The sequence below is a fragment of the Balaenoptera physalus genome, assembly GCF_965194825.1.
Source record: "Balaenoptera physalus genome assembly, chromosome: 12".
Classification (NCBI taxonomy): Eukaryota; Metazoa; Chordata; class Mammalia; order Artiodactyla; family Balaenopteridae; genus Balaenoptera; species Balaenoptera physalus.
In genome coordinates, this window is record NC_138897.1 from 46,290,926 (window position 1) to 46,312,572 (window position 21,647).

General features: G+C 37.4%; 1 protein-coding gene across 5 annotated transcripts in view; it reads right to left on the reverse strand.

Moving 5' to 3' along the window:
* Nucleotides 1–21,647, reverse strand: part of GALNT1 (polypeptide N-acetylgalactosaminyltransferase 1) — a 125,746-nt gene that overhangs the window by 47,604 nt on the left and 56,495 nt on the right. For all 5 annotated transcript variants that reach the window (XM_082416118.1, XM_082416114.1, XM_082416116.1 and 2 more), the window contains 2 exons: nt 20,718–20,961; nt 10,211–10,385 (listed from right to left, as the gene is read on the reverse strand). In XM_082416118.1, coding sequence (XP_082272244.1) covers nt 10,211–10,385; nt 20,718–20,856 — 314 coding nt within the window. In that variant the 5' untranslated portion in view covers nt 20,857–20,961. The remainder of the gene's footprint in view (nt 1–10,210; nt 10,386–20,717; nt 20,962–21,647) is intronic.

Genomic DNA, 21,647 nt, shown 5'->3' on the forward strand with positions numbered 1-21,647 from the left:
ACAGTCACAATAAATATACATGCATCAAACTCAACTATTAGAAGCAAAGATTATATGATTTAAAAATACAAAATTCAGCCATTTAGTAGAGATACACCTAAAACAAAAACCATACAGATGGCTGAAAGTAAAAAAACAGAAAAAGAAAAAAGACATACCAGGAAAATGTTAGACTAAAAGTGATGTAACAATATCAAAATCAGGCGGAAGAAAGTCAATAAAGATACACAAACATTGAGTTTAAAAAACACACATGCGTGCATGTGCGCACACACACACACAGTAAATTGTCTTAAATGCATCCAACGATGCAGCCTTGAAAAGTAAACTAATAGAATGAGTTAGGGAAATTGTCAAATCCACAATCATAGTGGGAGTACTTTTTTTATACAAATTAATCAGAATCTAATAGAGTATGCACACTAAAACAGACAAAAACAAAAGTAACAGGCAACCAGACCATGTTATTTTCAACAGCAGAGGAAACATTTAAAAAAACCTGCACACTCTCTAGATCACAAAGGTTTCAACACATTTCAAAAAGACGATCCTTACTGATCATTAATCTAGGAATCAATAACAAAAATGAGAAAATCAAAAGGCAAAAAGAAATGTAAACAGAAATTTAAAAATGTACTTCTAAGTCATGCTGGGTTGAATAGAAATCAAATGGAAATTACAAACTACTTGTAAATGAATTAGGATGAAAGTACTACACATAAAACTAGCAGGGTGCACTGACATGATTCACAGATGTAAATTTAGAGTCTTTAATGAATTTATTAGAAAACAAAAATATTTTAAATTAACAGGTTAAGCATTTAACTAAGGAAGTGAGAAAACAGATTAAACACAAAATAGAAGACAAGATAATTACATAGAAAACAAGTTTTTAAAAACTGGATAAACAAAAGGAAAAGCTACTCCTCTTTTAAACTTAAAAACTGCAAACCACTAGCAAGACTGACTAAGGAAAAAAGAGAAAAGAAACAAACAATATTAGAAATGAGAATAGACACATAATTATAGATCTAGTGAAAATGTTTTAAAAGCATCAGGTACTGAAGATAATGCTATGAACAAATAACAAAAAACCCAAGCCTTCCAGGTCATCGTGAATTACCCAAATTCTAATTGCGATTTGGCTAACTAAAGCTCATAATCGCTAAACCTTTCCACTGTGCTCTCTGGAATTCATGGTTACTGTCATTAGCAAAGTTCCCAAATATTCACAATCTCTTCTCTGAATATTCCCTTCATATTCTACACTAATTAAAATATCTCCAAGAATACTGCCTCCTGAGTGGTCTTTCAAGAGAAGGCTGGCTTTTCTTCAACATCCCTTGAACCACTGAGTCTGGAAGTGGGGGCAAGTATCTCCCTTGTTCCTCATCGCTATTTCAAGACTTATGTTTCTCCCTCTTCCCTAAGAAGCCTCAGGTCCTTTAAAGAAGGTGCTATCAGAAGTTGCCAACCCATCCTTGGTACAGTCATCTGTCACCTTCCCTACCAATTCCATCACTAGTCTTGTCATCACGTTATCAGTCATTTTAGTTTCCATGCAGTCGATTTATCAATACTTGGCCTCTCAGATCTTTGCTCTGCTCTGTTCTCCTCCACCATATATCATCCACTTACTTTCATGCTATACCCTTAGACCACAGCATTACTGATAATCTCCATTTAAGCATCCCAATCTCTGGTCACCATTGCTCCTTCCACCTCCCATCCCCACTCCCTCCCCCTGACATCCTGGCTTGTTCCAACTCAGTTACTCCAATAATCCCAGATCCTTAGCTTTCTTCATTGGGATCTCAAATCCAGACCCTTCCATCCTTTTACTTTCTGTGACCCTCTTCATGTTTTCCAGGACTCTTTATTACAATCACTGTCTTGTATCTCCCTATTCTATCTCACTTGCTTGGCAATATCCCAATAGCTAAATCCAACTTTCCGCTGATTCTGCATCTGCACTAGGGCTGCTGAATATGGCTAAAGAAAACATATGAGCATGCTGAATGGTCTCATTTTCAATTTACAAACACAAACCTCAAGGAGGCTCTCAGCACTATCCAGTACTCCCACTACATCTCCTGGTTAACCCCTGCAAACTGTTCCACATCTCCTGAGATTCCCAATACCTTTCCTACCCGCCTCACTCACAGGTGTTAACCTTGTTTCTAATTTCACTGAAAAAAGCCAACAGATGAGGATTTCCATACTCCCATCAACACACTGACCATCCTCTAGACATCTGTGATCATGAACATTGTGCCTTTTCCCCATTATACAATGTCTGCATTATCCCTGTTCCTGTCTGAAGCCAACTACATTCCTTCTCACCTACTCAAGTTGAATGCTCTTGCTATAATACTCCCCTCTCAAACTTTCCCTCAGTGGGATCATCTCTATCAACATACAACCATATTGTACTATATGCCATATTACAGAAGAAAAAGAAAATGTCTCCCTTGATTGCACAATCTCCCCAGCTAACTGCCCCATTTCTCTTTTTCCAACAATTACACCTCAAAAGCACTGCTGTACTTGCTGTCTCCACTGCTTCCCTCCCACTTTGTTTCTCCCACTCTTTTTTCAAGTTGATTTTATGGGAAGCATAACAGAGTGCAAAAAACATAAATTTAGAACAAATGAGATATCACAAGCAAATGCTCATGTAATTATGACTCAGGTGAAGAAACAGAACACAGGCAGCACCTCGTTAAGTCCCTCTTGCTCCCAATATCTTTTCTTTTCTGTCGAAAGCACTATTTAGTTTCTCAGTATATACCTTTTGGATTCAGCAGATGCCTCTAGATAAAAAGTAGCCTCCAAATTCTATGCTCATTTCTCTGGGTTTCCATCTTCTCCCAGATGTTGGCTCTGTAATTTTTCACTACCTTCTAAGCTGTGCTTTCTAACCTCTGGATGTTTTCAAGAGGATGATTTTTCTAACTCTCTAGATGTTCTCATCTGGAGAGTTGGTCCAGATCACCAAGGCCACCATTAAAGAAATGGAAAGTCTCCCCATTCTTTTAAACCACGGTTTCATTGCCTATCACTCCATAGAAACAATCCTGTCCAACAGCCTCTCCACACACTGAAACCGTCGGTCAGTTTAGAGATCTCAACTTAACCTCTCAGCAGCATTTAACACAGCTGGCCACTTCCCCCTTGAAACATTACCTCACCTCTCCTCAGCCTCTTGCTAGATCTCCCTCCTGTTCTCAATCTTCAAAGGCTGGAACATTAGCTCCCTAACCCCTTTTTCACCTCATCCACTCCAGTGGCTGTCAACCAGTCCCGTGACTTTAAATTCTCTTATCCCTTAATGACTCCAGCTTCAATCCCTCCCCTGAACTCCAAGATTTTATAAATATGTGCTAACAATTCTTGCTCTCTATTCCCGTATTTCTCCTCTCCTTTCCATCTTGGCAAGTATGACTTTAATTCAGATAGCTAATCAGGCCTAAATTCTTAACTTTTCCTTTTTTCTCTAACTCCGCATCCAACCTGTCAGCATTCTGATAGCTTCCATCTTAAACATACAATCAGAATTTGAAAACTTCTTCACCTGTGCCAGCCTCGTCCATGCCACTATTCTATCTCACTCATGCCACTACTATCCTCTGCGTGAATATGCAGAGCAATGTAATCTCTCAGCCACTGCAGCTGGAAAATGTAAACTGGTGAAACCACAGTGGGAGCAATTTTTAAAAACATCAAATGAAATTAAAAAGTGCATTCCTCTCAACACAATTATTTCGCATCTCTGTGCAATTGACCATAACACGTGGTAACAAATACATTTTACGTCACCGTAAAACATACATTCTTAAACAATGATTAATGAAAAAAAACTTTTATCACATGAGATACACTCTGATATCTTCTATTTCACTAATTAAAATGCTAACAGGTATTCACATTGTGTATGAAATACCATAAAAAAAAAAACTTGAGGCCTAAGGTCTTCTAAATTGATCTCATGATCCATTAATGACTAAGGGGTCATGACCTACAATTTGGAAAGCACTGCTCCACAGAAAACTGTTGCATCTGTACAAGAGAATACATGCTTGTTTAAAAAGGATATGTATAGACATTCTGTAACTGTAAAGTATATACATCTAAGCAAAAGCAAAATAGATAAATTATGGTGTATATTCCCACAATGGACTTCTACAAAGCAGTTAAAATGAATGACCTAGAACTACATGTAATGACATGGCCAAATTTCAAAATCAATGCTTGAACAATTTTAAAGTTGCAGAAGAATATGTGCATATGCTCTGCTAGAATTTGTTGTTAAAAATATGAAACTATATATTATTTAGGTAGATAGATAGATATAAACATGCACAGTAATGATAAATGCAAAAATCAGACCTATGGTTAGAGAGGAATGGAATACAACTGGGGAGGGGTACACAAATGGTTTCAACAGTAGCTATAAAGTTTTATTTTAAAAACAAATTATGAAGAGAATATGGCAACTTGTTAAAATTCAATAAAGTTAGTGGTTGATACAAAGCTTTGTTATCTCCTATAGCCTTCTGAATGTTTAGACTATTTCATTCAAAAAAAATTAATAGCTAAAATAAGGAAAGCGAAAGCTACGTTTTCCAAAGAATAAAATTTCTGAGAGATCACTAGTGAAAGATGGAAAATGCAAAAGAGGGCTTCCCTGGTGGCGCAGTGGTTAAGAATCCGCCTGCCAATGCAGGGGACACGGGTTCGATCCCCGGTCTGGGAAGATCCCACATGCCGCAGAGCAACTAAGCCCATGCGCCACAACTACTGAGCCTGCGCTCTAGAGCCCGCAAGCCACAACTACTGAGCCCGCGCGCTTAGAGCCCATGCTCCGCAACAAGAGAAGCCACCGCAGTGAGAAGGCTGCGCACCACGATGAAGAGTAGCCCCGCTACCCACAACTAAAGAAAGCCCGCGCACAGCAACCGAAGCAGCCAAAAAAAAAAAAAAACCACAAAAGAAAAGATACTTCAAGATAAATATTTTAAGGCATATTTTTAAACTACTAATTATCACGTGTGTCTTTGAGGCAACAGATTAAAAATGAGGGAACTCACTAAACTTGTATAACAAAAATTTACATTTCATGAAGCAGGTAGAAATCACACTATAAAAGGATAAATACAAAGAGTAAAATTTATGTTAGAATATTGTTTTCAAAATTGTATTTAACGGAAAACAAAATACATATTAGCCTTAGAACTACCAATTACTATTTATAGAATAACAACATTACTGAAAACATCTAAAAGATTATAAAACCATAAGTCTTAAAAATTATAAGCACAGCAACTCCCAGAAGTTTATCCAAATCATCTAGAGAAGCTTATCTAACATGAGAAAATAAACAGAATTCTACTAAATACATGATTTTAATCTGTTTCCAGAATTTCATCTAACATTAAAAGGAATAGTTAAGAAAATGAGAAAAAAATAACCTTCAGCAATTAGGCAGAGAAAGAAGGGAATTAAAAGTCAGAAGACCTGGATTCAAACCTGATTCAATTGTCCTGGGCTACAGCAATCTCTCTGAGGCACTTAACAGCAGCCTGCCTCATAGGACTGATAACTTTTTAAACCAAAGTTAAAATTACTTTAAAAACTAGAAAGATTAAAATGCTACTGTTATACTAAACATCTCACAAATATTTCTGTGAATAAAAAAGTTAAGTTGCAGGGTTTTGTGTCTGTATCTTTAAGTCAGAAAACAACAGCAACGACTTAGTAATTAAAAATTTAACAAATAAAAAATTTAAGAGAATAGCTGAAAGGTAGCCTAGCATTTCTCCCTGGAAGTAGAACAGAAAGACGAGAAAAGATAAAAATAAAAGGGACTAAGAGAATCAATGCAAGCAGTCCAAAGCCTGGCTAATAGGAGTTTCAATGATAGAAAACAGACTGATGGGACATATAATAGGCCTCTCTAATAGGTCACAACTTACTTGACTTCAAGGATATTGGTACAAAATGCCTTTAACCTACCAATCTACAGGGACGAGAGGAAACAGAAGAACACAATCAGTGGCACCAGCAATCAGCAAAATGCAGACTCAGGAAAGATACAAGACGCTCCACCTGGTATTCAAATAATAAACTGTAAGGGAAAAAAGAAGACGGAACCTACAGACTAAGAGAGACTTGAGATAGATATCTACCAGTTGCAATGTGTGCACCTTATTTGCATCCCGATACAAACACTCTTAAAAAAGGAAAATATATGACATAACTAGGGAAATTTAACTGGATATTTCATGTTATCAAGGAATCACTGTTAATACTTTTTTTAGGTATGAAAAACGGTATCATGATTTTTCCCTTTCCTTTTTTTTTTGTTCTATGAGTCCTATCTTTCAGAGACAAATATTGTAACATTTGCAAATGGTAGGTCTTTGCCTGAGCTTGGGGAATCTGCTTCTAATCTCACGCAACTGGTTGATCCCCAAAATCCACAAACCATGTGGGCTTCTCCACAGGGCCATTCCTGTCATGTCAGCTGGCTTACCCCAGAGTCAATGATCCAAGTGAGAATAAAACACCAAGTTGGAAACCATAGTGTATTTTATAACCCAATCCTGAAAATGACACTCCATCACTTGTACGGTGTTCTGCTGGTCATACAGACCAACCCTAGCACAACATAGGAAGAGACCACACAGAAGTGTAAATACCGGGAGAAGGAGATTGTTGCAGGACATCTTAGAGGGTATAAAAGAGAACTTTTAGGAACTGTTGAAGCAAGGTGATGAATACATTAGGGTTCATACTATTATCTCTATTTTTGTATATATTTGAAAATTTCCATAATAAAAAGTTTTTCAAAACTTTTTTTTTTTAAAAAAAGGATAAAAGCACAGAAATGGAACAAGAAGGCAAAAAAATGGCTATTCAGCGGTAGTAGTGACTTTGTGCCACCCCATGAAGCAGCCCTGTCCCACAGAGACCCAATGGTTGGCCAGAAGGGCTGCGTATTAGCAGCTGGACTAGCAATCCAGCACAAAGCAGGGTTTTTTCAAGTCTGAGAAGTCCTCATCAAGCCCCAAATTTGGTGCACAAGCATACATATCACTCTGTTTATACACTGATCTTTATATCATGAAGTTGTTCACTGTGCAAAAACTAGTGTTTATAAATATATTTAATATACTTATAAGCTACTCATTAATAAAAGTATCTTCAAGAACCATGTAAAAGATTTTAAAAACTAAACAATAAAATGTGTTGAGAGTGGCGATGTATTTAGGGGAATTATTAAAAGCGCAGAAACAACTCTACTATAAACAATAATAGTTAAGGTTCTTTTTAATGCACACATCACTGAATTTAACTGAGACTTCCTTGAGGAGTCTAGCTTTCTTCAATAATTCTTAAATTACTCAGGAAAGTACACAGTTTGTGAAAATCTAAGTTTACAACGAAGCTTCTCTTGACTGATGTCCACTGAACCAATTTGCTGGATGAATACTCTATATCCCCTCAGTTTAATTTTTACATGCACAATATTCAATGGTTACCTTATTATGACTTATTCATAGCTGTGCCATGTAATAAACTATGATTACCTTTGCCTTCTCTGAACAACTTTACAAAATTTTCCCTGGATTAAATGATTGTTTAATTTTTTTCTTGCAATGGTTTTCTATGTACTTATTACTAATTCAATCCCCAATTCTCCATCCATTGTCTAAATCTCTCCAAGACATTCAGCCTTATCAGGTACGACTTCAACAACATCTCCTTGAAGTCTCTCCTGGTGAGCATTTTCTGAGCTGCTCCCACCCGGGCTGGCTACCTCTCTGCCTGCACAACTCTCACCCGTGGCTGTCCTTACACCATCTTCCAGAGATTCCCACCATCTCTCGCACATCAGATCTCCTGCCTTCTACATCCTGTGTCAACCTTTTCCTTGATTTAAGTCCTCTTTTGGTGGAGCACAAGCCAGTAACTTCCCAAGAAAAGATATGTGGCGGCAGTTCAATGTTTTGAGACCCTGCATTCCCAAAATGTCCTTATTTAACCTGTGCACTTTGTTGTTAATTTGGATGCACATAGAATTCTAGGTTGGAAGTTATTTTCCTTTAGAATTTTGCTCCTTTGTTTCCAGAGTTGCTGCTGAGAAGTTTGAAGATATTCTGATAAATAATCCTTTGATTGTGATCTGCTTTCTTCTCAAGAGAAACTTATAAGAGGTCTTTTTCAGGGAACGATTGCCAGTGTTCTGAAAGTCACAATGCCTTGGGGGTACAGTCTGTTTTCATCTGTTGTCCTGAAAACTTAATGGTCTTTCAATCCAAAACCTGTACAGTCCAGTTCTGGAAAATCTGGTGGATAAATTTTCTCCTTCCCACCTGCCTACCCCTCTCCTCACTTTTTTTGTTGTTCTCTTTGAGACTCCTATTAATCAAATATTGGTCCTCATTGATAGTCAATTCAATTTCATATGCTTTTACTATTGTCCATCTCTTTGATCTATTTGTATGGAAGATTTCCTCCCAACCTGCTACTGAGTTTTGTTTTGTTTTAATTCCCAAAAGCTCTTTTTGGTTCTCTCAGTCTATTTTTTTGAATGGTATCCTATTCTTGTTTTATGGTTGTAATATGTTTTCTTATTTCATTGGGATTACTAATTATTTCTTTTTAAGTTTTCTTCCCCCTGAATAGTCAGTCTTTGCTTCCTCCAAGTTGCTTGAAGTTTTGAATTATACTTTACATGTTTGAGGGTTTCCTGTGATGTCTAGTATTCCTTGGCCATCTATTACTAAAAATGGAAGGCCAAAAAACCGAATATAAGCTCTGAATATTTAAGTGAGGCTTAGTGACTATGAGTATCCTCCACTGGAGTGACCAGGCTATGCTATTAAGTTGGAGAATCTCTGATGTCAGTGTTTGCAGTTGTTTTGCTTTTCTCTAGGGCTAGTCCAATTCTGCTGAAAAAGATCCTCCAATCTCCTGCCTGGAGGGATAAAGCCTGGCTGCTGGCATTAATGGGAGCCATAGAGGGCAAGGTGGCTAGGGGGTCTCAACAGCTAGAATGTATATGTTCACTTGATCTACCTTTCTCTGTATAGTTCCCTTGCTTTTAACTGGGCCTGTTGTCCTCTAGTCCAGATACCTTGTATTACCTTCTTCGTATAGCACAACTGGGCCTTCTATTGCTGGTAGGAATGTAAGTTGGTACAACCATCTTGGAAAAATGTTTGGCAGCCCGTGCTAAAGCTGCTTAAGTGTATACCCTATTCCTTTCCCCAATACGTATACCAAATAGAAATGAGAGCTTAAGTCTTCCTAAAATGTGCACAGAAATGTCACCATAGCCTTTATTCACAATGGTCAAAAAGTGGAAACAACACAAATATCTATCAACATGTAAATAAACTATGGTATATTCACATAACAAACCACAACACTGCAATGGACAAGAATAAGTTTCTGATATATGCAACAATATGGATCTCAGAGACACCAAAGAATATAAACAGTATGGGTCCATTTATAAACAGTTCAAAGAAGGACAAAGCTAATCTATGTTTAGAGATCAAAACAATGGCTGCCCCTGGTGGTTGGAGTATTGACTGGAAAGGAACACAAGAGAACTTTCAGGGGTGATGGAAATGTTCTATAACTTGATTTGGATGATGGTTAGACAGGTACATACATATGTAAAAATTCAGTAATCTGTATGCTTATGACTGTATACTTAACCATTTTAAGTTACACACAACTTAAAAGAATCTTGTAAAAAATTAATTATATACACCAAGGGGGGAAAGCGGCGGGGGTGGGTGGGTGGGATGAACTGGGAGATTGGGACTGACATATATACACTAATATGTATAAAACAGATAACTAATAAGAACCTGCTGTATAAAAAAATAAAATAAAATTCAAATAAAAAAAATTAATTATATAAATGTTTTGTTAATAATGAAGTTTAAAATCCCTACTAATCTATCAAGATAAACAATTATCTTCCAAAGCCTAAAATATATAGTCCCAATGATCACTAGAACTTGAGGTATTATTTTATCAGCATTTAACTATTTAAGTGGGGGGGTAAGTAGTAACTTAGTGATGTAACGATCACTTTAAGAACAGTCAACACTAAAGTGCAATTTATTGGGAATTCATAACATACTTTTCATTCATATTAAATACAATTAGGACCACACTAGGTACTTACCCTTCTAACCTAACATCTGGTAAAGATCTGTTGAGTGCAATCATCTCACTTGCCATTAAATTGAACTGATTGATTTTAAACATCTCTTTCATCTTTTCTTGATCCTCTTTAGGAATGACGACTGGTTTCCCCATTTCTCCAGGACCTTCATGAGGCTTTTGTACTGGCTCTAGAACTAAGAATAAGGAGGAAACTTAACTAACATTAATTGTATAACAATTGATTCATGTTTCTGTTTAATAACATTTGAGTTTAAACTATGCCCTCAACAACCAGAGCCATTTCTGAGCCCATCCTCTCCCAGTCTGTGACACGGCCTAGGGGCTGCCTTGTCCTCCGCTTCCACGCCTCGTCCTGACTCAAGACCTCCTCACTTTGCACCACTCCACCACTCACCTGAACCACTTCATGGCCTTGGCACTCCCATCTCGGATATCCTTACCACATTAATCTCCCTAAAGCATAGCCTTCATTGTGTTATTCTCATGGTCTCCTAGAGGCCAATCTCTTTAATAGGAAATTTAATCTAACTTCCCAAACCCACCACCTGCTGGGCTCTCCACCTCCCACCCCCCGGATCCTCATCCTCCAGTTAAACAGCACCCACTACTTTCCTCCATGTGCCTCATGTCTTCTTGCGTTGGTGCCTTTCCTCACACTGGCCCCCTCCCTTGGCACCTCCTTCCTACCTCTACCTCTAGCAATACCAAACTCACACTTGTCCTTCAAGGCCCAGCTAAAACAGCTTCTCTCCTGCAGCTTTTCTGCATCTCTCTAGAGTGATCATTTACTACTCTTGACTACTACATCATTTTGTCCAGGGCTCTATGTCTCTAATCAATAGTTCTCTCTTATTATGATCGCTAAACCTGCCTATGACACCCTCTCCTAACTAGATTATGATCTCTTTTTTAGCTGGAGTTTTTTGTTCATTCACGTACCTTCTGTGGAGTTTAGCAGTGTTTTATAGGCATTTTATAACTACATGCTAAATTAATATGTGAGTAAAAGTGTTATTCAAAATAAGTCAAAATGAAATCCTAGAACTGACAATAGTAGACATTATAATAAGCATTATGCAAGGTGGAGCATCAAGAAATATAATTCTTGAGAATTTCTTTTACTTTGAATTTCTTTTATGCTTTGAGCTTTTTATTTGTTCAAACATTCATTGTAAACTTTTTTACTTTATTGCACTTAAGTGAGAAAATACAGCCTTCCAACAATAAATATTTAATGAGCACCTACATCATAGCAGCCACTGAGGATCAGTGCAGACAACACATTACATGTTCTCTACCCTCATGTGGCTTAAACTTCCTATCTTTTGAAAGGTATTAACATTTCCTTTGTGGGCTAGAAAAATGCTTCATTTTTTAAAATGCTAAGTGGAATGTGTTAAAATTATGTATTCCATATATGTAGATTACATATTTGAAATATATCTAGTAAATAACCTTATTAATGAAAAAAAAGAAATATAATTCTAATCATAAGTAATGTTATCTCGTAATATATAGTTGTCCCTCAGTATCCATGGGGGACTGGTTCCAAGACACCCCCCTCACCCCGCCCTGCGGATACCAAAATCCACAGACGCACAAGTCCCTTATATAAAAAGTTGTGGTACGGTCAGGCCTCTATATAACCCATGGATATGGAGGACCGGCTATATCAGTAAAAAGAATAATATTCCTGATCAGCAATTCCCAAATCTTGTTCCTTGCTATATGCTTTTGAGATGTTGAAAAGTGTTCCAAGAAAAATATGTTCTAGAATATATTAAATTTGAAAAAAAATTGTTAAACTTCCCATCTAAGAGGGATGGGTAGAAAATGAGGTGAGGATAAGAATGGGATGAAAATATCTGTTTTGTACATTACTTGTTTATTTTTAAAGCTGAAAGTTTTATTCTCCTACAGTTTGTTTTTTAGGCATCCCCGAAAGTCTCTGGACAAAAATGAAGATATCAAGGCAGTAGACAAACCAGCTCATTTCAGCCAAGCTTCATCTGCCCAAGAACAGCTCTAGTTGGTAAAGCTGACCTATAGGATGACTGTTCAGATGGGGTACAAAGGAACCTACCAATACCAGAGCTGCAGAATATTATTCACTGTGTCCTCAAAAACTCTGTCTAGAATATAAAATCTATTCTAGAGGACTATCAAGGAAAAAAATGGTGGATAATAACTTTCCCCATTCTCAGAATGAACTGTGATTCCAGGAAGAAAGTTAAAATATTAGGAAATAACTTAAATTATAGGAAACTCTTATAACACAATTTTTAAAAACAAATCCCGCCTAATTTTTGTCAAGTAAGCTCTTTAAATATAAGAATTAAAAATTTTCAGTGACAAAAATTTCCAATGCCAAGTGTAATAAAAACTGTAAGTACAGAAGTATAATGCCCATATAAGCTTTTAAAACTTTAAATATCATAAATTATAAAACTCTCAGAGTCAATTCTTACTTACCTGTCTCTGAAAATAAAGAGTAATTAACAGATTTGGGGGTTGGGACATTCATGGGTCAATATAAAGCAGCGGAGTTCTAGAGGTAACAGTTATTTTATCTGCATGGCACAGATAACCTGAAGAGCAGGTGGGAGACATCTAGTGGCCCTGATTATAAATATCCTTCAGTTACCTTGCCCTATTTTAGCATAAGATGATGCTTTAAAGAAAAGTTATAATGGAAACATTTTCACACTACTCAGTTTTTTAATTGAGTATTAAGTTATACAGAACACCATCTATAACATATTTTTGCTGGGGGCAGGGTGGGGTAGATCCTGAATCTGATCAAGCCTCTGGATTTACTTACCAATTCACAGGAAATATAGGGGACAGAGGAAATGATAAAAAAACATTAAAGGGATACAAATCCTGACTGTGGGAAACGGGAGAAAACAAAAAAAACCATTTCTTCTTCTTCAACAACAACCAAAAACGGGGGGTGGGGAGGACAAAAAGAAAGAGGTATCCATGTATCTATGCCACAAGACTAGCTTTGAGTTGATAACTGTTGAAGCCAGATGATGGGTATATGGGAGATCAATTTTCTATTCTTCTCTACTTTTGTTTATGTTTGGAAATTTTCCATGAGGACTGGGGGGAGCATGAAGGAGCACTCAAGAAATTATTACTCTAAGAACCAGTAAGTATAAACTTGATTGCTTACAGCCTAAAAGACTGTATGACCAGAAAGTTAAAATCCTGCCCCATCACAGTGAAGTAAAACTCTAGCCTTGAGGTCTTAAAGAATTGGGCAAAACTGTTCAACATATAAAATCCTCCTGGCTGCAATATTTTACAAATTTGGTCACCTGGTACTTACTAATAACCTAAATATCTGGTATAATACCCACATTATATACTTTAACCTACTGATACACATGCGATCTCAGAGCCGCATTTAAAATGACCATTAATCAAAAGTTATATGACTACTGCATGACTTACAGAATCCACCACAATACTCTAATTTAGAAATTATAATATCCTGAAGAATTACACCAACCAGTAAACTAATTTTCTTTGGCAAAGATGCCAGGATAAAATGCAACTAGCTAGTGAATATTTTTACTGCTAATGCACTTGCAGTATTAAAAAGCAACTAACAAAGAAGATAGTAAGCATTAACTTTCCTTGTATTCTACTTACCAGTCTTTCATGTAAATTAAAAAAGAGTTCAGTGAAACTTGTTTGAAAGCAAATGAAATGGGTTTGGATATTATCATTTCCCAAACTGAAAAACAAACTTTCGTTGCCATAAAATTTTATAGGCAGATCATTTCTAAAAATCAAATCAGCTTTGACAAGGGGGTGACTAAGGTGTTATTCCAAAGTATTATGTGAGAACAAACATTTTATTATACACTTTAGTTAAACTTCATTTACATGACAATGTAGAGAAGTTTCATGTTTTAGAAAATTTAATTTTCGAAAAAACTATAGGTTCACTCTGAATGCTGCCAAATAAGATTCACATATACAAACCACATGACATACCTATGAATGTGTTTTAATAAATCTTACAAATTTCTAATTTGTATTTTTCTCATGGAAGTGGAATAAGGAGGTATAAAGTTACATGATACCCATTTGGGGAAGATGGGGAAGGTAAAAGGCTAAAATCATTTCTCCCAAACAATTTTCTTATCTTATTATACAACTATCTTTACTGTTTTTATGCACTATATTTCACTTATTCCAAAATATTTTTTCCCATATTTTAACATCTCTGAAATTGGGATGTGGCTTACAACGACAACTGAAATGTTTTTGCTTTCTTAGTGTATATAATATGTATTCTAGAAACAAAGCAAATTACCTCATTTTTTTAACGTCAAAATATTATTGCATGTAACTAAATTCATTGATAACTCTCTGCTACCTTAACACCTGTCAGTTTCAACCTTCATTCCAATTTTATATTCAATTCATTTGTAATGTGTTCAAATAAAACTCTAAGCACACTAAAAGTCTGTAATAAAGAGTTTCTGAAAGCCTTTACTAACAATATTTTTAAGTTTTTAATCATCAGAAGTTTCTTCTATAAAATATGTTCTCAAACTTTTCCTACTGTTTGACAACTGAAATAATTCTAGCAGAAGCACATGAAAACTTGAATAATCAACATTTTAATAATCTGAAAATCAAGTACAGTGCTGGCACAAAGGATTAATTCCTACTTGAAATTGCATCTGTAAAAATAGTGAATAGTCTATGCAACATCCAAATCCCTAAATGGAATGAATGAGTTAATTCTAAAAAGCAGAAGAGTTGCAAAAATATTCCCAAGACATAACCCACACTAACCCTGTTTTTTCAAAGGGAATCTAATCTAATTCTCTAGCAACAGAAGAATTTTGCCATTCTCAGTCTGGGGTATAAAATACAAGTATAAAACTATGAGAGAGAACTGCTCAGGAAAATAAAATAAAACAAAACAAAACAAAACCAACCCTCTGAAACACCAAAGACTGGCCTGTTGTTACCTGACGCAGGCAAGTAACAAGTAAATGTAAGAATCCTAGAAAACTAAATATATCAACGATAATCTTATAAGCATTATCATAAGGATAATGAATCCATTTTGCTTAAAAATAGGACACCTTTTTGCACACAATAGTATAAAGAACAGAATTTGGTAAATTTTACCAAATTGGCACTGTAAAGCAGTTCAAAGAAGTTCAGAAATGAGGTCCTTACAATACTGAGACAATTGCTCTGGAGTGTTGTATCTGCTCATTGTTTTTTTGCTTTTTTGTTTTGATTTGGTTTTTCAAATGCCATAGAAAACGAATATCCTGGAGACCTTATGTGTTCTATCAAAAGAGACCTACATTCCTCTAGGTCACTGACTGTACTTGCTAATTCCACTAAGAAGGTCCACATCCTTGGTGCCATCACCTATCAACCCTCTCCCAACAATTTTAGTGAAAGATCTGTTCAGTGGCACCACAATTCCTCAGCAGCCTTATGTTGAGAGCCTTAACAACCTTAGGCCTCTGATGCTACTTGAGACCTCTCAGCGCCCACTGCACTGAAACTTCACATCAGAGCAGATTTTTCAAACTGTTCTTGCTTAGCATCAATTGTCCCCCTTCCCTAAATCATTTCCTCACTCTTTCCCTTCAATCCCTTAAGGCTACATGGAACACAGTATGAAAAAATGGATGCTCTAGGGCCCCATCTGGAACCGCTGGCCTCTCCAAGTCTCTCCCTTCAGCTATTAACTCACCTCTTGGCTTACTGCTCAGTGCTTCTCTCATCCTTCCGCTGCTCACGTCCTTCTCAGTCTGTCCCACTCAACACCCTGATGCCCCCCAGGCCATTATAAAGCTTCTATCAATACATCGTCTTGTCTCAACAGGGGCCCCATCTACCAGACTTAAATCCGGCTCTTCCCCAGAGCCCACTAACCTCACAACCCTCAACAACTTTCATTCTCCATCTCCCAGGAGGTAACGATGCTCTCTCATAGCTCTACATTGTTACTTTCAGACCATTTCTCCTTTACTTCGTACTTCTGTTCTTTGTATGAAAGCTACTCCTTTTCTTTGATGCTCATGCTACTAGTGGTTTTCCAAAACTGTATTAACCTTAGAATCCTCTTCAAGGATAATCCTTTTCTTCTGGTTGATACCACACTGTCTCATCTACTGAGAATTGGCTCTTTCAAGTATTACTTCATTCCTTTATATTTTAAACCTCTCTCTCAACATACATAAAAAATACATACATACACAGAAAACCAACTTTGGCTCCATTCCCTTCTTTTAAACTACTGTCCTATCTATCTCTTTGTGTGGAAGCTTCCTAAAAGGATAAGCTACACATCAGTAATATCAAATCCACTGGCACTGAAATGGCACTTGCTAGGGTCACAAGAAACCCCCTGTTGGGAAACACATCAGAACCACTTCTTCATCTCAGGTAAAATCTCTGAACAAACATCACTCCTGGATTTCCATGACCCCACTCCCTCTGGCTTCTCCTCCTACTCTGACTTCCAGAAGCCTTATTTCCCTTTGCTGACCCTCCATGATCCTCTCCAACACTGGCCTGTCTCTTCCAACATCCACACACTGCTGGGGCCCACACTGCCGCCCCCGTGCTCTACCCCAGCCACCCTCTGCTGCTGAACATCCCTCCCAACACTTCAACGTGAAATGCTCCAAACGCGACTCATCCTTCTGCCTCCTCACCAAAGCCACTCCGCCTCTGGGGGCCCCACGTCGTATCAATTCATCCAAAGAGGAAGACCTGAGAGTCATCTTCAACTTTTCACTTTCCGTTATTACCTACATTCAGTGACTCCCCATGCTATGTAAATGCCACTATTTACAAACTTCTCATACATTTTATTTCCTCCCATCTCCAGTGTCATTTTAGTGTAGGCCCCAAGAACTTCTCCAAACCTTCCCAGCGGCCTCACAACCAGTCTCTCTGCTGTCTCATTCCCTGCTAGTATTGGGTGGGCCAAAAAGTTTGTTTGGTTTTTCCCATACGATGGCTCTGGTAGCGCTTAAGTTGTCTTTAACTTCATTTGAAACATTTTTGTTAGATTGTACTGTGACAGCTGTCATATCAGCATGCATTAAAAAAAAAAAAAATTGGTGAATTTTTGTGTAGCCATTTTAATACTGAGGACGGAAGAAAAAAAGCAACATTTTCGGCATGTTATGCTTTATTATTACAAGAAAGGTAAAAATGCAACTGAAACACAAAAAAATATTTGTGCAGTGTATGGAGAAGGTGCTGTGACTGATCGAACGTGTCAAAAGTGGTCTACGAAGTTTCGTGCTGGACGATGCTCCAAGGTCAGGGAGACCAGCTGAAGTTGACAGGGATCAAATCGAGACATTAACTGAGAACAATCAATGTTATATCACATGGGAGACAGCCAACATACTCAAAGTATCCAAATCAAGCGCTGAAATCATTTGACCAGCTTGGTTATGTAAATCGCTTTGATGTTTGGGTTCCATGTAAATTAAGCGAAAAAAAACCCTCCTTGACCGGATTTCTGCATGAGATTCTCTGCTGAAACGTAACGAAACGTTCCATTTTTAAAACAAATTGTGACAGACGATGAAAAGTGGATACTGTACAATAATGTGGAATGGAAGAGATCGTGGGGCAAGTGAATGAACCACCACCAATCACACCGAAGGCTGGTCTTCATCCAAAGAAGGTGATGTTGTGTATATGGTGGGATTGGAAGGGAGTCCTCTATTATGAGCCCCTTCCAGAAACCAAATGATTAATTCCAACAAGTACTGCTCCCAATTAGACCAACTGAAAGCAGCACTCGACGAAAGGGTCCAAAATTAGTCAAAAGAAAATGCATAATCTTCCATCAGGATTAACGCAAAACCACACGTTTCTTTGATGACCAGGCAAAAACTGTTACAGCTTGGCTGGGAAGTTCTGATTAATCCGCCATATTCACCAGACATTGCACCTTCAGATTTCCATTTATTTCGGTCTTTACAAAAGTCTCTTAATGGAAAAAATTTCAATCCCCTGGAAGACTGTAAAAGGCACCTGAAACACTTCTTTGCTCAGAAAGATAAAAAGTTTTAGGAAGATGGAATTATGAAGTTGCCTGAAAAATGGCAGAAGTTAGTGGTACAAAACTGTGAATATGTTGTTCAATAAAGTTCTTGGTGAAAATGAAAAATGTGTCTTTTATTTTTATTTAAAAACCGAAGGAACTCGTCTTTTAAACACCAAGCCAATACATCAGCCACGTGACCACCAAACTTCCTTCTGAAAGTCTGGATCCCATCAGGTTACTTATTCCCTTGTTTAAAATCCTTCAGTGGGACTTCCCTGGTGGTCCAGTGGTAAACAATCTGCCTTACAATGCAGGCGACAAGGGTTCCATCCCTGGTCAGGGAACTAAGATCCCACATGCTGCAAGGCAACTAAGCCTGCACGCCACAACTACTGAGCTCGCGGGCCTCAACTAGAGAGCCTGCATGCCACAAACTACAGAGCCCACGCGCCTTGGAGCCTGCGCACCACAACTAGAGAGAAGCCCGTGAGCCGCAACAAAGAGCCTGTGTGAAGCAACAAAAGATCCCGCGTGCCGCAACTAAGACCTGACGCAGCCAAAAAAATCCTTCAATGTCATGCCTCACCTACAGGATTTAGTCCAAAACCCTTAGCATGTCATAAAAGGCCTCCTGTAATGTGGCCTCTGCTAACCTCCCAGCTTCATCCCGTGCTCTTTCCTCACATTCTCCTATCCATCAACTCTGTCTCTCACTTGCTTATCTTGCACATGCTTCTCTCCTTTGCTTGGAAGGTATTCCCCTCACCCATCAAACCTAACAAACACCTGTTCACCTTGATACTACAGCTTGAGCATTACACTTCCTTGCTGCACCTTCTCAGATGCCCCACGGTGTTCCTTCCTCCTGCTCTCATGCACATCTCTAGTAGGCTATCTAGCATATCACTATTTTACCATATTCTTTCCCTCCTGTTGGATTGGGATTCCCCAAAGGGAGGAACTTTTTTGTATTGTTGAAGTGTATGTCACTAGCACGTAGCACACTGCCCAGTACATATCAGAGTTTAAAAAACACTCACTAAGTGTGTCTTCACCTACTACAGCAGTCCCAGTCTGTCTTACTTCTCATGCCTTTGCATTTAAGACAGAACACCATGAGCTCCCTCTATAAATGGCAATGAATTAAGGTGGAGTAAGGGGAAAGTTAATCTGTTCCATTTGGGAAAAGAATTATGCTAGTTTCTTACTGGTGAATGGCAATACCTTTGATTTGATTTAAATGTTGACAGAGTTATAGCTCTAACAACAGTTAAGGAGGTAGTGTCTTGTCACCCAACAAACTTACTAAACAGCAGGGCCATAAAGGAAACCAGGAAAGTCAACAAATTAATAGGCAAAAAAATTATGGGGAAGGTGAAAATTAAAAAGTCAGGGGTTAGCCTAGGTATTACTAAAGTCCAGTGTTAGCAACTGAGCCTAATTTGAGGCAGATTTCCCATGAAATAAACAGAACTGGTTACACAATCTCATCTGTAAAAATTACAATAAGTAGGCACACGTACCAGTACAAATAAATAATTTTAGATTATAAATTTTAAGGGACCAGGTGCTTTCATTATAAAAGTGCAAGATATTTAAATGTGGCTATATAGTCAAATAAAGCAGTAATCATTTACATATAATTCCTAAAAATAGAATTACTGTTTAGCCAGATATTCTATAACTAATCACAGAGAGTTCAGAGCGCAGAATAGCTGAATTACTGATTCACAATGCAAAGTCATTTTCATTTTGTTAAAAAAATAAATAAAAGGCAGCATTTGTTTTTTAGTTTAAACACAGAGTCTAAAACTGAATTTTTCAGGTGTCCTCTGTCAAAAATGTCAGTACTTCCAAACTAGATCCTTCATATTTGTGTTTCCTTCCTTTTCCATATCAGATACTGCAGTGTTCTCACTGCAGCCCAGATTTTATAGCCTGATCTTTTCATAAGTTCTCCCTAAAAGTGCTAACTGGAGCTATCTACAGCATTAACAAAACAAACTCACCAGACCGCATCTACCTAAAATGACTTCTTCCCTTAGGACTGAGATGGGAAGGCTGGAGAGCTGTCTCATACTTGATAATGCAATTTTAACGCTCCACTCAGCATTATGACACTAGACTAATCTCCTGTACAATTTTGGTAGTTCCAGCTATGAGATTCCCTACAGTATTTGGTAATATAACTTCCAGAAAATTAACTACATTTAACATTGAACAAACAAATTGAATTTAGCAATTCTATACAGGATACTTTAATACTTTTAACTGTTAGAAGAACCCACTGGAGAACTGATGGAAATATGATCATCATATATAGGAAGCCAGGGATTACTATTAATCTAAAAATGTTAAAATTTTATAGTTTCCAAATTAGTTAGTACAAACAAGTGACATATATATCAAAACAGGTCCAGTATTATAAAATGTCACTCACCATCCCCAGCAGGAAGTCCTCTCTCTTTTTTTTCATCACATTTGTTGCATTCACTGAAGTAAAGCAGCAGGAACATATCCAAGAGTACCCAAATCAAGGAGGTGGCTAGGACCACCTTGCAATATGCAAATTTTCTCATGGCACTTTAAGTCAAATGCAAAATTTTAAAATATATATATATATAAATATACAAAGATCATGAAAATTATTCCAATCCAGTTTCATCAGAAATCACGTTCATAACCTATAGAAAGAAAAAGAAAAAAGATTAACTTAAAAATTCAGAACCTAAAAAAGAACCAATGGATTATTAATTCAATATGAATATGAAATTTTACTACGAAGAATAAGTTTTAAAATCAGATTTGAAATACTTGTAAAATATATAAAAATAGTAACAAGAACATGCAAATAACTCCTACAAATCAATATACACAATCCAATAAAGCAAAAGCTAAGCCATTAACTGCCACAGGAGTTTAAGACACCAGTCATTCCCAGTCCATTTTAACCACTCACATTCAGTTCCCAGGGTCCAAGGATTTATATGAGTTCTCCTAGTACTTTTCTAGAGCAGTTTAATTGGAATGATTCTTATCCCTCTGTCCCACTGAATCCCATTCTAAAAATGCTAGTCACCAGCCGTTCAGAAACAAGACTCATGGAAAGTATAACAGAAAAGAAAAGGGTATCGAAATATCTGAGCCCTAGTCCCGGCTCTGACAGTAATTTTACAGACTTCCCTGATGTTTAGTTTCTATCCACCCCCCCCCACCCCCAATCTGTTAAAATATCATGAGAAAATGACTGGAGGAACTGTCCTTTGGGATAGCTAGACCAGAAACACTTCTGGCACATACGGCACTCATCTGGGGGAGCTCTGGAGCAGTCCGAGGGACCTCAGAGAGGTAAGGAGTCATCCCACCGAGC